The 13,767-nt window shown below is 45.5% G+C and overlaps 1 protein-coding gene across 2 annotated transcripts in view; it reads left to right on the forward strand.

Annotated features, from left to right (window-relative positions):
* The first annotated feature begins 9,960 nt into the window (after positions 1 to 9,960).
* ADAMTS17 (ADAM metallopeptidase with thrombospondin type 1 motif 17) overlaps positions 9,961 to 13,767 on the forward strand; it is a 407,931-nt gene continuing 404,124 nt past the window's right edge. Inside the window, exon 1 of one of the 2 annotated variants that reach the window (XM_073618375.1) lies at positions 9,961 to 10,388. In XM_073618375.1, the coding sequence (XP_073474476.1) occupies positions 10,349 to 10,388 (40 nt within the window). In that variant the 5' untranslated portion in view covers positions 9,961 to 10,348. The remainder of the gene's footprint in view (positions 10,389 to 13,767) is intronic. The other variant, XM_073618376.1, reaches the window with a different exon arrangement.

Raw genomic sequence — 13,767 nt, forward strand, 5'->3', positions numbered from 1 at the left:
ATGGGCACTGACAGGTGGCACTGACAGGCAATGACAGGTGGCCCTGAGGTGGCAATGATGGGCACTGACAGGTGGCATTGATGGGTAACACTTAGGTGGCACTGACAGGTGGCATTGATGGGCAACACTGAGGTGGCAATGATGGGCACTGACAGGTGGCACTGATAGGCAACACTGAGGTGGCACTGATGGGCACAGATAGGCAGCACTGACAGGTGGCACTAATGGGCACTGACAGATAGGCAGCACTGAGGTGTCACTGACAGACAGCACTGACAGGGGGCACTGATGGGCAGCACTGACAGGTGGCACTGATAGGTGGCACTGATAGGCAGCACTGACAGGTGGCATTGATGGGAAGTACTGACAGATGGCACTGATAGGCAGCAATAAGCACTGATGAGCAGCACTGAGATGGCACTGACAGGTGGCACTGACAGACGGCACTGATGAGGTGGCACTCCCCATCTACAGGGACGGTAAGGAACAGACAACCGATCAGGCCCACAACCTCAACCCCAGCTGTCAAACTGGGAAGATGATGTCGAAGGTGGGCAGGCAGTGAGAGCAAGCCGCGCTCATCACAGAACCGCCCACCAAAGGAGGGCGTTGGTTCTCAGAAAGGAGCGTGTATCCCACTCCAGCAGGCCGCAAAGCCGCGGCCTCAATTTTTCCAGCTTGACCTAAGTCTGTGCACCCGCAGGGGGGCCACGTCGCAGGAATCCAGACCTCTGCTGCAGTGTAGCCCAGGTGCCAGGAGGCAATTTCCAGTCGCCATTGCGACCTGGCGCCTGGGTTTTGTCGAGCCCTGCCATACTCAGTCACGTGCGGGGGCGGTCACTAGGTGTCCACTTACTATTAAAGTATCAGATTCCAATAAGCCCCCCGCCCGCAGACCCCCAAAAACACCAAGTCAGGGTTGTGGAGGCCCTTGTTATCATCAATATGGGGACAAGGTGCTTTGCCAAACCCAAACTCATCTCTGCTAGCAGTGCTGGGACAAGGTCTTCCAGCGCCCAAGGCCAACATGCCAAACTACAATCCCCCCTCAAGATGCATGAGAATTATATGTCAGCAAAACTCCCCCCAAAAAAACACTAATCTGCATGCTTACCCCCAAGCATAAGTTCTTTCTCCTTCCAATACAAATCCACCCCCCATGCTAAAATCCTCCCTCTAAGCACAAATCTGTGCATCCCCATCCCCCAAATCCCCCCAGCTCAAATGCCCCCCCCCAAAAAAAAATCACCCCTCCTAGCACAAATCCTCTACCCGTGAAATTTCCCCTTCTAGTACATATTACCCCCCCACTTCAACTCCCAGCACAAATTTCCACCAAATCCCCCCTTCCTGGCACAAATCTTCTTCCCCTCCCATCCCCCCAACACAAATGCCCCTAAATCACCTCTCTTAACACTCCGCCCCCAAATGTCCCCTCCTAGAACAATACTTACTCACTGCCACCCCCCAAATTCCCCCTTTCAACACAAATATCCTCCCCCCAATCCCCTTGTAGCCCCCCCCCGTGCATTTTACATGATACCACAGTGCCCAGGGAAGCTGCCTCTCCTGCCCACCCCTTGTCCCGGCCCTTCCTACTAGCTATGTATATTTCTAAAATGTGAAGTTGCACGTCTGTGTTTCCATAATAAGATGCTAAGTAAGCATGTAGGCGGGGCCAAAGTAATGCTGTGGCAAATGTAGCGCTACCCCCAAAGAAACTGCTGATAACCAGACCGGTTCTCCCTATGTAGTAAAGTGGCTGTCAGTCACACAAACAACAGTCCTTCCACTCCGGCTCCATTAAACAGTCTGAGGGATGTCTTTTTAAGATTTATTGTGTGCAGAAGACATAAGTGGCTAGGATACTCCAAAATGCTTAGAACAGTTGGCAGGGGACACTCTTCTCTCGGTAAAGGTAGAATAGTCTAGCTCTCACAGCTGGGAACCATGAGGTAGTTTACAGAACAGTCTATTTTCTCATAGCTGGGGACCATGAGCTAGCTCCAGAATAGCTAAAGTCACATAGCTGGGGACCATGAGATAACTCCACAATAGCTAAAGTGTCATAGCTGGGGACCATGAGATAACTCCAGAATAGCTAAAGTCTCATAGCTGGGGACCATGAGATAACTCCAGAATAGCTAAAGTCTCAAAGCTGGGGACCATGAGGCAAGTCTCTCGGATTACGCTGTTGTGGGAAATCGGTCAGAATCTCTACTCACAAGTCATAGAGCAGCAACATTCTCAGACTTGATCCCTTGATAGAGAAGTCCAGCATTCAGTTCAGAGGTGCTTTAAGGGAAAGCAGTCCTCTGATGCTCACAGATCCATTCCTCGTGGAGTAAAAAAAAGACCATCTCCTCAAGGCTTCAGGCTATTTACCACCTCCAAGACTACCTTTAAGACACACCTCCCCCAGGGATTGGCCAGGGCATAGTAAATATATTCAGGCCAGTCATTTAAATTTCCTGCCCCCAAAGCTCTGGAAGCTTCTCTCAGAGGCAGGGGTAAACAATCAAACTCCCAACCTGTGAAACCATGAGCAGACCAAAGCAAATGATCACTGCTCCTCTGACTACAGTGCAAGCCAAAAACTAAATTTACCTAGCATCCTATACTAAGAGGGTGCTATACAAAGAACTGATTCTCAGGTACCATTAGCAGCTCCAGGCCCAACACCAGGGACCCAACACATGGTGCTTCAATCCGAACAAGCCCGGCATCAACTTAGAAATCACAAATAGTCTTTTGGAACTCGACCCCTTCACCGCCTCAAGGTGAAAATCAGGTCCTGAGGATCGCTCAACTGGGGTAGCTTCTGAAAGTAGAACCTGCACAATCAGAGCTGATGGGTAACATCACCTCCACAGTGCCTAGATGATATAAGGCTAGTCTAGTGGCCAAAACAGGAATCTACACTAGGGGCCACTTAAAGAGGAACTATACTCACCTTTCTCTCCAGCACTGCGGTGTCCTGGAGCTACCCGTCGGCTGCTGTCATCTAGATTGGCTTCCAGGTACTGACCATTTTCATTGGCCCTGCTGAGATGACATCACTCCTGCACAGGAAATTGTACACTGAGCTACACTGGAGATGATTCTGCACGTTTCTCAGATACAAGATTTGCTTCTTTAGGAGAATAATAGAGGTTTACTTCAAATAAATATATGAACAATTATTTCGCTACAGTTTAAACCACCAACAATCTCATGGGCAAGCACAAGCAACTCTGGACCATCAGGGCTCCATGTATCTAAATCATAATTATAGCCTATGGACATCCTGGGAAGAGTGAAGATTGTCTCATCCGTATGGCCAATGTCTGCGGCCTCTGTGTGGATGCTATCTTTTTAGATTCTCCTTTATTGGAGTATTATGTACTCACTTGCCTAGGAGTGCAGCCTATTGCATTACGGTGTGTATCCCAAAGCAGTGGCAGTCAGTGGAAATTTTTTTTGGGGAGCGGCAAACAGAATGTTTTTTTTAATTTTTTTTATTTTGTATTTTCTACAATATTATTTATTAAATTATTTTTTACAATATTATTTTGTACAGTTTTTTTTAGAAGCCCCATTGGGGGCTTTGGTGAAATATTAGGGCTCTAAACAGACCCCTGATCTCTCACTGTGACTCTGCACATGCGCATAAGAATGAGCACCTGCTGCATGGGAGTGAGCACCTGCTGCACGGGATACCTGACAGCTCCGTGCTGAGCGGCTTCTTGTTCATTCACAAACTGAAGCATAGTAAACACAGTTTACTGTGCTTCAGTTATGAATGAATACACTGAGAGTGTAAGCCCACATTCACATTGGGCCACCACAATGGATTTGAAATGAAACAAAGAAGATGTGCTCTAACTGCAGACTTTCAGCTTTAATTGGAGGGTATTTACATCCAAATCAGGTGAACGGTGTAGGAATTACAACAGTTTGTATATGTGCCTCACACTTTTTAAGGGACCAAAAGTAATGGGACAAATTAACAATCATCCATCAAACTTTCACTTTTTAATACTTGGTTGCAAATCTTTTGCAGTCGATTACAGCCTGAAGTCTGGAACGCATAGACATCACCAGATGTTGGGTTTCATCCCTGGTGATGCTCTGCCCGGCCTCTACTGCAACTGTCTTCAGTTCCTGCTTGTTCTTGGGTAGGGATGAGCTTCGAGTTCGAGTCGAACTCATGTTCGACTCGAACATTGGCTGTTCGCAAGTTCGCCGAACAGCGAACAATTTGGGGTGTTCGCGGCAAATTAGAATGCCGCGGAACACCCTTTAAAAGTCTATGGGAGAAATCAAAAGTGCTAATTTTAAAGGCTAATATGCAAGTTATTGTCATAAAAAGTGTTTGGGGACCTGGGTCCTGCCCCAGGGGACATGGATCAATGCAAAAAAAAGTTTTAAAAACGGCCGTTTTTTCAGGAGCAGTGATTTTAATAATGCTTAAAGTCAATCAATAAAAGTGTAATATCCCTTTAAATTTCGTACCTGGGGGGTGTCTATAGTATGCCTGTAAAGGGGCGCATGTTTCCTGTGTTTAGAACAATCTGACAGCAAAATGACATTTCGAAGGAAAAAACTCATTTAAAACTACCCGCGGCTATTGCATTGCCGACAATACACATAGAAGTTCATTGATAAAAACGGCATGGGAATTCCCCAAAGGGGAACCCCGAACCAAAATTAAAAAAAAAAAAAATGACGTGGGAGGCCCCCTAAATTCCATACCAGGCCCTTCAGGTCTGATATGGATATTAAGGGGAACCCCGGCCAAAATTTAAAAAAAAAATGACGTGGGGTTCCCCCTAAATTCCATACCAGACCCTTCAGGTCTGGTATGGATTTTAAGGGGAACCCCGCGCCAAAAAAAAAAAAAAAAACCGGCGTGGGGTCCCCCCAAAAATCCATACCAGACCCTTATCCGAGCACGCAACCTGGCAGGCCGCAGGAAAAGAGGGGGGGACGAGAGTGCGGCCCCCCCTCCCTCCTGAACCGTACCAGGCCACATGCCCTCAACATTGGGAGGGTGCTTTGGGGTAGCCCCCCAAAACACCTTGTCCCCATGTTGATGAGGACAAGGGCCTCATCCCCACAACCCTGGCCGGTGGTTGTGGGGGTCTGCGGGCGGGGGGCTTATCGGAATCTGGAAGCCCCCTTTAACAAGGTGACCCCCAGATCCCGGCCCCCCCCCTGTGTGAAATGGTAAGGGGGTACTTATACCCCTACCATTTCACGAAAAAAGTGTCAAAAATGTTAAAAATGACAAGAGACAGTTTTTGACAATTCCTTTATTTAAATGCTTCTTCTTTCTTCTATCTTCCTTCATCTTCTGGTTCTTCTGGCTCTTCTGGTTCTTCCTCCGGCGTTCTCGTCCAGCATCTCCTCCGCGGCGTCTTCTATCTTCTTTTCCTCGGGCCGCTCCGCACCCATGGCATGGGGGGGAGGCTCCCGCTCTTCTCTTCTTCTTTTCTTCTCTTCTTCATTTTCTTCTCCGGGCCGCTCCGCAATCCATGCTGGCATGGAGGGAGGCTCCCGCTGTGTGACGGCGCTCCTCGTCTGACAGTTCTTAAATAACGGGGGCGGGGCCACCCGGTGACCCCGCCCCCTCTGACGCACGGGACATGACGGGACTTCCCTGTGGCATTCCCCGTGACGTCACAGGGAAGTCCCGTCAAGTCACCGTGCGTCAGAGTGGGGCGGGGTCACCGGGTGGCCCCGCCCCCTCCGTTATTTAAGAACTGTCAAACGAGGAGCGCCGTCACACAGCGGGAGCCTCCCTCCATGCCAGCATGGATTGCGGAGCGGCCCGGAGAAGAAAATGAAGAAGAGAAGAAGAGAAGAAAAGAAGAAGAGAAGAGCGGGAGCCTCCCCCCCATGCCATGGGTGCGGAGCGGCCCGAGGAGAAGAAGATAGAAGACGCCGCGGAGGAGATGCTATCCCTATTTTGTCTTCAGCAAGTGAAATGCATGCTCAATCGGATTCAGGTCAGGTGATTGACTTGGCCATTGCATAACATTCCACTTCTTTCCCTTAAAAAAACTCTTTGGTTGCTTTCGCAGTATGCTTCGGGTCATTGTCCATCTGCACTGTAAAGTGCCGTCCAATGAGTTCTGAAACATTTTGCTGAATATGAGCAGATAATATTGCCCGAAACACTTCAGAATTCATCCTGCTGCTTTTGTCAGCAGTCACATCCTCAATAAATACAAGAGAACCAGCTCCATTGGCAGCCATACATGCCCACGCCATGACACTACCACCACCATGCTTCACTGATGAGGTGGTATGCTTTGGATCATGAGCGGTTCCTTTCCTTCTCCATACTCTTCTCTTCCCATCACTCTGGTACAAGTTGATCTTGGTCTCATCTGTCCATAGGATGTTGATCCAGAACTGTGAAGGTTTTTTTAGATGTTGTTTGGCAAACTCTAATCTGGCCTTCCTGTTTTGAGGCTCACCAATGGTTTACATCTTGTGGTGAACCCTCTGTATTCACTCTGGTGAAGTCTTCTCTTGATTGTTGACTTTGACACACATACACCTACCTCCTGGAGAGTGTTCTTCATCTGGCCAACTGTTGTGAAGGGTGTTTTCTTTACCAGGGAAAGAATTCTTCGGTCATCCACCACAGTTATTTTCCGTGGTCTTCCGGGTCGTTTGGTGTTGCTGAGCTCACCAGTGCGTTCTTTCTTATTAAGGATGTTCTAAACAGTTGATTTGGCCACACCTAATGTTTTTGCTATCTCTCTGATGGGTTTGTTTTTTCAGCCTAATGATGGCTTGTTTCACTGATAGTGACAGCTCTTTGGATCTCAAATTGAGAGTTGACAGCAACAGATTCCAAATGCAAATAGCACACTTGAAATGAACTCTGGACCTTTTATCTGCTCCTTGTAAATGGGATAATGAGGGAATAACACACACCTGGCCATGGAACAGCTGAGCAGCCAATTGTCCCATTACCTTTGGTCCCTTAAAAAGTGGGAGGCACATATACAAACTGTTGTAAGTCCTACACCGTTCACCTGATTTGGATGTAAATACCCTCAAATTAAAGCTGAAAGTCTGCAGTTAAAGTACATCTTGTTCATTTCATTTCAAATCAATTGTGGTGGTGTATAGAGCCAAAAAGATTAGAATTGTGTTGATGTCCCAATATTTATGGACCTGACTGTATATAGCTTATAAGTGTAATCATGACTTACATGATTACAATTATAAGCTATCTTGATAGTCCAGATTTTCGTTATATAAGCTATTGAACTTGCCTATGGGATTTTATGTGGCTTGAAATGCAGTTCAGGTATCATTGCTTATTAATCCTGGAGTAAATCCAGTCTTTCCCATAGAAGACAAGCATCCCCTGAGCCCCTCAACCTGCATGGGTGAGAACCCTGAGTGCCACCAACTCCTCTACATACCAATCCTCTACATTCCTCAGTAGCCACAAAGAATAATAATCCACTGTGTGCATCCAATGCCTTTGCAAACCCAGATATTACCTTGCAAAAGTAGAAGTGGCATCATCCTTGTGCTATACATATAGCCTGCGCAGAAAGATGAGTTCTGGGAGGGGCCCTGCCGAAAACGGGCGGAGACAAGACCAGTCACCCTGCAGAGAGCAATGATAACCGGTCTTTATTACTGCCTAGAGGGAAAGCTTCACACTGGATTACTGCACAGATCTGCAAGAAATACAAAAAACGCACCATGATTAAAAAGGAATACACATGATGAATTGATTTTTAAAATATTTATTTATTCTGAAGTTCTCTGCCGGGCCATGTGCTCCATTTTTAACACTTCAGCCGCAGAAGGATTTGCCCCCTACATGACCGGGCCATTTTTTGCAACACGGCACTGCATCGCTTTAACTGACAATTGCGCGGTCGTGCGACGTTACACCCAAACAAAATTGACATCCTTTTTTCCCCACAAATAGAGCTTTCTTTTGGTGGTATTTGATCACCTCTGCGGTTTTTATTTTTTGCCCTATAAACAAAAAAAAGAGCGACAATTTTGAAACACAATATTTTTTTGCTAATGCTTTTTTGTAATACTTTTTGCTATTATAAATATCCCAAAAAAAACAAAAAAATCCCCCAAGTTTCTTCATTAATTAAGGGGTATAGGGGGCGCCGGGACGATGGAGCCGATGCGCGTGGCCGGCGGCAGCATTGTCCGCAAGCGACCCGCGATCGCTCCTTACAGAGACAGAACGGGGATCTGTCAATGTAAACAATGTAAAATCGCCTATTGCGTTTTTTTTTTTTTTTAAATATGTAGAAGTATACATATTGGCCTGAACTAAAGAGGCCGACGTAACCCTACGGCGGTTTGCGCTGCCGTGCAACTTTTGCAACTTTTGCAACTTTTGTACTATTATTAAAAAAATTATTTTGCCTTACAACTTTCAAACTTTTCAAAAAGCACCAATCATACATTTTCTGAAAGCACAGGACTGATGGAATATAAAGAGGATGCTACTGATTTTCTAAGTCCCATGATTTTTGCCCTTCCCTAGTTACAGCTAGAGAAGAGAAGGAGAGATTGAACGGCCTGGAGCGGCCACTAGGAGGCGCACCTTTGTGGCATCCAGCCCATCCTGCAAAGAGCAGGACGGAGGGGGATCGAGGGGCCTGCAAATTTCTGTGGTCCCTGCCCCCCCATGTCTGCAAATGTAAGGGCCCATTCACATTAGGAACTGCATGTGAATCGCACAGGAACGCTGTGCGGTTTCTGTGTGATTCACACGCAGTTCTGTGCAGTGTCATTTTTAAAATGTCAAATTATAAAACATATTATTATTATTTTTATTACTATTATGTTCTGTGTTGTTCTGTCCCAGCACTGTCCCCTCCATATTATATTATATTATTTTATTTTTCCCTGTTCTATTCCAGCACTGTCCCCTCCATATTATGTTATATTATATTATATTTTATTATATTATTTTATTTTTCTCTGTTCTGTCCCAACACTGTCCCTTCCTTATTATATTATATTATATTATATTATATTATATTATATTATATTATATTATATTTCTGTTTTCTGTCCCAGCACTGTCCCCTCCTTATTATATTATATGATATTATATTATTTTATTTTTCTCTGTTCTGTCCCAGCACTGTCCCCTCCTTATTATATTATATTATATTATATTATATTATATTATATTATATTATTTTATTTTCTATGTTTCATCCCAGCACTGTCCCCTCCATATTATATTATATTATGTTATATTATATTATATTTATTATATTATTTTATTTTTCTCTGTTCTGTCCCAGCACTGCCCTCCTCCTTATTATATTATATTATTTTATTGTCTATGTTCTATTCCAGCACTGTCCCCTCCATATTATATTATAATATATTATATTATATTACATTATTTTTCTGTGTTCTGTTCCAACACTGTCCCCTCCTTATTATATTATATTATATTATTTTATTTTCTATGTTCTATCCCAGCACTTTCCCCTCTATATTATATTATATTATATTATATTATATTATATTATATTATATTATATTATATTATTGTTCTGTCCCAGCACTGTCCCCTCATTATATTATATTTTATTTTCCTCTGTTCTGTCCCCTCCTTATTATATTATATTATTTTCTATGTTCTATCCCAGCACTTTCCCCTCCATATTATATTATATTATATTATATTATATTATATTATATTATATTATATTATATTATTGTTCTGTCCCAGCACTGTCCCCTCATTATTATATTATATTTTATTTTCCTCTGTTCTGTCCCCTCCTTATTATATTATATTATTTTCTATGTTCTATCCCAGCACTATCCCCTCTATATTATATTATATGATATTTCTCTGTTCTGTCCCAGCACTGTCCCCTCCCTCCTCTCCATCACACCTGCCTAACCAATCTCACACCTCGCTCTCCCCCTACCGCCCGCTCCCGTGTACTGCACCCCAACCACGTGTACTGAGCCGGGAAGCCCTCCCCCGGCTGTCTCTTTCTCCCAATACCTGCGCTGACAATGGCAGCTCTTCGCCCAGGCCGAGCTCTGATTGGCTCCCGCTGTGCCCCGTGGGCGGGGCTCCGAGGGTCCGCTGGAGTCTCTCAGCTGTGCTAATTGCTTTTCCAATCCGCAGTTACCGGGGATCACTGAGCGCCGTCCGCTCTGCACCGACCTACCGGATCCCGGGACTACACTGCGACCACCGGACACTGCATGCAGGATTCCCCCCCCCCTACACTGCACTGTATGATCGGATACATCCCTACACTGAGCCCCAGAGAAATCCTGCATTCCCATTGGACGGTTCAGGAGCAGACACTTCCCTTGTAGCATGCTGGTCCTCTGTCTGCTCAGCCTTGTGCTGTCACCAGGTCAGTGCAATCACCCTGCATAGACTAGAGATTGGACAATCACATTGTAGAGTGTATGGCCATCTTAGAGTAGATTGTACAATTATATCGCAGAACCAGAGATTGCATATAGTTGTAGAGTGTATAGCCATCCTATAATTATACAATCAGATTGTAGAATGTATGGCCATCTTAGAGTAGATTGTACAATCAGATTGTAGAGTGTATGGCCGTCTTAAAAGAATTAGCATACAATTGTAGAGTGTATGGATATCTTTTAAAGCGATTGTATGAAGATTGCAAAATCAGATTGAAGAGTGTGTGTGGGCCGTCTTAACCCCTCCCCCCCCCCCCCATCTCAGTGTCCCTCTGGACCGCGTTCACGCTTGCCGTTTCTAGAAACGCGCATTTTGCCGCAACTTTTTGGAAACGTGCTGCAAACCCGCATAGCGCTTCGGTGGCATTAATTAATGGCACCCGAAAGACAGTTAGTGGCGTGGAAAATCCGCTACAAAAGCATCAAAATGCGCGCTGGAAAAAAAAAAAAAAAACGAGCAACGCTCCACACCCGAAAAAGGGTTCTGGAGCTTCTTCTTTGGTCAGCGTAGGACCCCCTCCTCCCCCCCCCCCCTTTGTCACCGTGGTCACATGATCAGTCCCACCAGCTACCGATCTTTAGTCCACACCGAGATCCGCCATTGTCGCCTGGGAGCGCGGTGGCGTGGGGCTGTTAAAGCCCGTATGTGTCGGGTGGTCGTAAAGGGGAGGGGTCAAAAGAGATTGTATAATAAGATTGTATTTTTACTTTTTTATTTTATTTTTTTTTTACTTTATTGCTATCACAGTGGGGCCGATAAGCCCCCTATGTAACGACAGGTGACAGGTTCTCTTTAAAGGAGACATTACTGATCTGTTAGACCCCCTCCCCCCTAATGCCATCCCTGCCATCTTAAAAGAGTGCAAAGTCAGATTTTAGAATGTATGGCCATCTTAAAAGGGATTGCATAAAGATTGTACAGTCAGATTGTAATACGTGTGGCCAGCTGTAGATCTGTTAACAGCCATGCAGTGCAAGGGTTTGCCTGATTGGATGCAAATGTAAAAGGGCAGTGCAGGTTTGTCCTCGTGTTGCATAATTTTGGTAAAAGTCCAGGAGATTGTACAGCGATTGTGCACCCCCAGATTGTGTATGCAATCTACTTGATATCATATAGACTATCTGATTGTGCAATCTGCTTGACATTCACCAAAATGATGCAATATGAGGGCAGACCTAAACTGTCCTTTTTGATTTGAATCCAATAAGGGAGGTCTTTGCACTTGCTTTGTGTATTTGTTAGTAGATCCACAGGAGATTGTACAATCCGATAGCACAGTGTGTGGTCAGTTTAAAGCTCACCACATACGTTACAGTCTGTTAATCTCCTTTGCTTTACCAATAACCGCATAGTGCAAGGGCCTGTCTGATCTGATACAGATTGGACAGGTTAGGTAGATCCTCAAGATATTGGAGAGGTTAGGTATGTTCTCATAGCATTGGAAAGATTAGGTAGCTCCCCCCTATCCTTGGACAGGTTGGGCAGCTCCCTCCCTATCCTTGGACAGGTTGGGCAGCTCCCTCTCTATCCTTGGAGAGGTTGGGCAGCTCCCTCCCTATCCTTGGAGAGGTTGGGCAGCTCCCTCCCTATCCTTGGAGAGGTTGGGCAGCTCCCTCCCTATCCTTGGAGAGGTTGGGCAGCTCCCTCCCTATCCTTGGAGAGGTTGGGCAGCTCCCTCCCTATCCTTGGAGAGGTTGGGCAGCTCCCTCCCTATCCTTGGAGAGGTTGGGCAGCTCCCTCCCTATCCTTGGAGAGGTTGGGCAGCTCCCTCCCTATCCTTGGAGAGGTTGGGCAGCTCCCTCCCTATCCTTGGAGAGGTTGGGCAGCTCCCTCCCTATCCTTGGAGAGGTTGGGCAGCTCCCTCCCTATCCTTGGAGAGGTTGGGCAGCTCCCTCCCTATCCTTGGAGAGGTTGGGCAGCTCCCTCCCTATCCTTGGAGAGGTTGGGCAGCTCCCTCCCTATCCTTGGAGAGGTTGGGCAGCTCCCTCCCTATCCTTGGAGAGGTTGGGCAGCTCCCTCCCTATCCTTGGAGAGGTTGGGCAGCTCCCTCCCTATCCTTGGAGAGGTTGGGCAGCTCCCTCCCAAGCCTTGGAGAGGTTGGGCAGCTCCCTCCCAAGCCTTGGAGAGGTTGGGCAGCTCCCTCCCAAGCCTTGGAGAGGTTGGGCAGCTCCCTCCCAAGCCTTGGAGAGGTTGGGCAGCTCCCTCCCAAGCCTTGGAGAGGTTGGGCAGCTCCCTCCCAAGCCTTGGAGAGGTTGGGCAGCTCCAGGGTGGATATAAATCAATGATTTAAAAAAAAAAAAATCAAATATGATTTTTTTTTTTTTTTTTTAATCAAATTTATTTTAATAAAATGCTTTTGAAGTAAAAAAACTAAAAATCCAAAGGTGGTTTTCTATTTAAGATACATTAATAATTTAGTTTATTCAGCATGAAATGGAGCTTAGTTATGTAGCATGAGGCTGTATATTCTGCAAGTTCAGAAATATTTATTTTATCCCATTGTTATGCAAATTTATGTACACGGCAAACTGTACGATTTAATCGGTTCTGATATCGCTGTTTTACTAACCTGACAGCTTATTATCCTAAATAGGAAACCCATTTTGTTTGCAAATATTAAAGATTCTAACTACCAGCAAGAACAAGTCCTTACATTTAAAGAGCACCTGTCATTTCAGACCCATCATGGCAGCGCCCTGTTAGCGGCATCCACTCGCCTGCTACTGCCGCATCACCAGCCGTCCCATTAAAGTGAATGGGACTGTCGGTGAGTCAACAGCAGGTCAGAGGAGAAGCCGGTACAGGACAGAGAAGACAGTTGCTCTTTAAAAATGATGTTTTGAATCAAATCCACCCTGGGTAGACCCTCCTATCCTTGGAGAGGTTAGGTAGCTCCTCAAATCATAATTAATCTACGTTTGATTGTACAGTCAGATTGTATCATGTATGGGGGACCGTTGGACTTAGTCCTGTATGGTCCTAACCACTTAACAATCTGATTGTACAATCTCTATTACATCTACCTTCAACTATGTAGTGCAAGGGCCTTCCTGATTGGATAGAGATCGATTGGATAGTTTAGGTAGGTCCTCATATTACATATGTTTGGTTGATCTAAAGTTGATTGTACGATCAGATCGTAGGGTTATGGTTTCCTACTTCTTCCTTTTTAAAGGTGGCCATACACTGTACAATCTCTGTTCAGTTTCCTTTAGAATTACCTATTCAGCAATCTGTTCATTTAGTATCCGTTCAGGCAGGCCCTTGTACTAGTCATTGGTAGAGATTGTACAGTGTATGTT

Source organism: Aquarana catesbeiana, linkage group LG03 (assembly GCF_042186555.1).
Source record: "Aquarana catesbeiana isolate 2022-GZ linkage group LG03, ASM4218655v1, whole genome shotgun sequence".
NCBI classification, from domain to species: domain Eukaryota; kingdom Metazoa; phylum Chordata; class Amphibia; order Anura; family Ranidae; genus Aquarana; species Aquarana catesbeiana.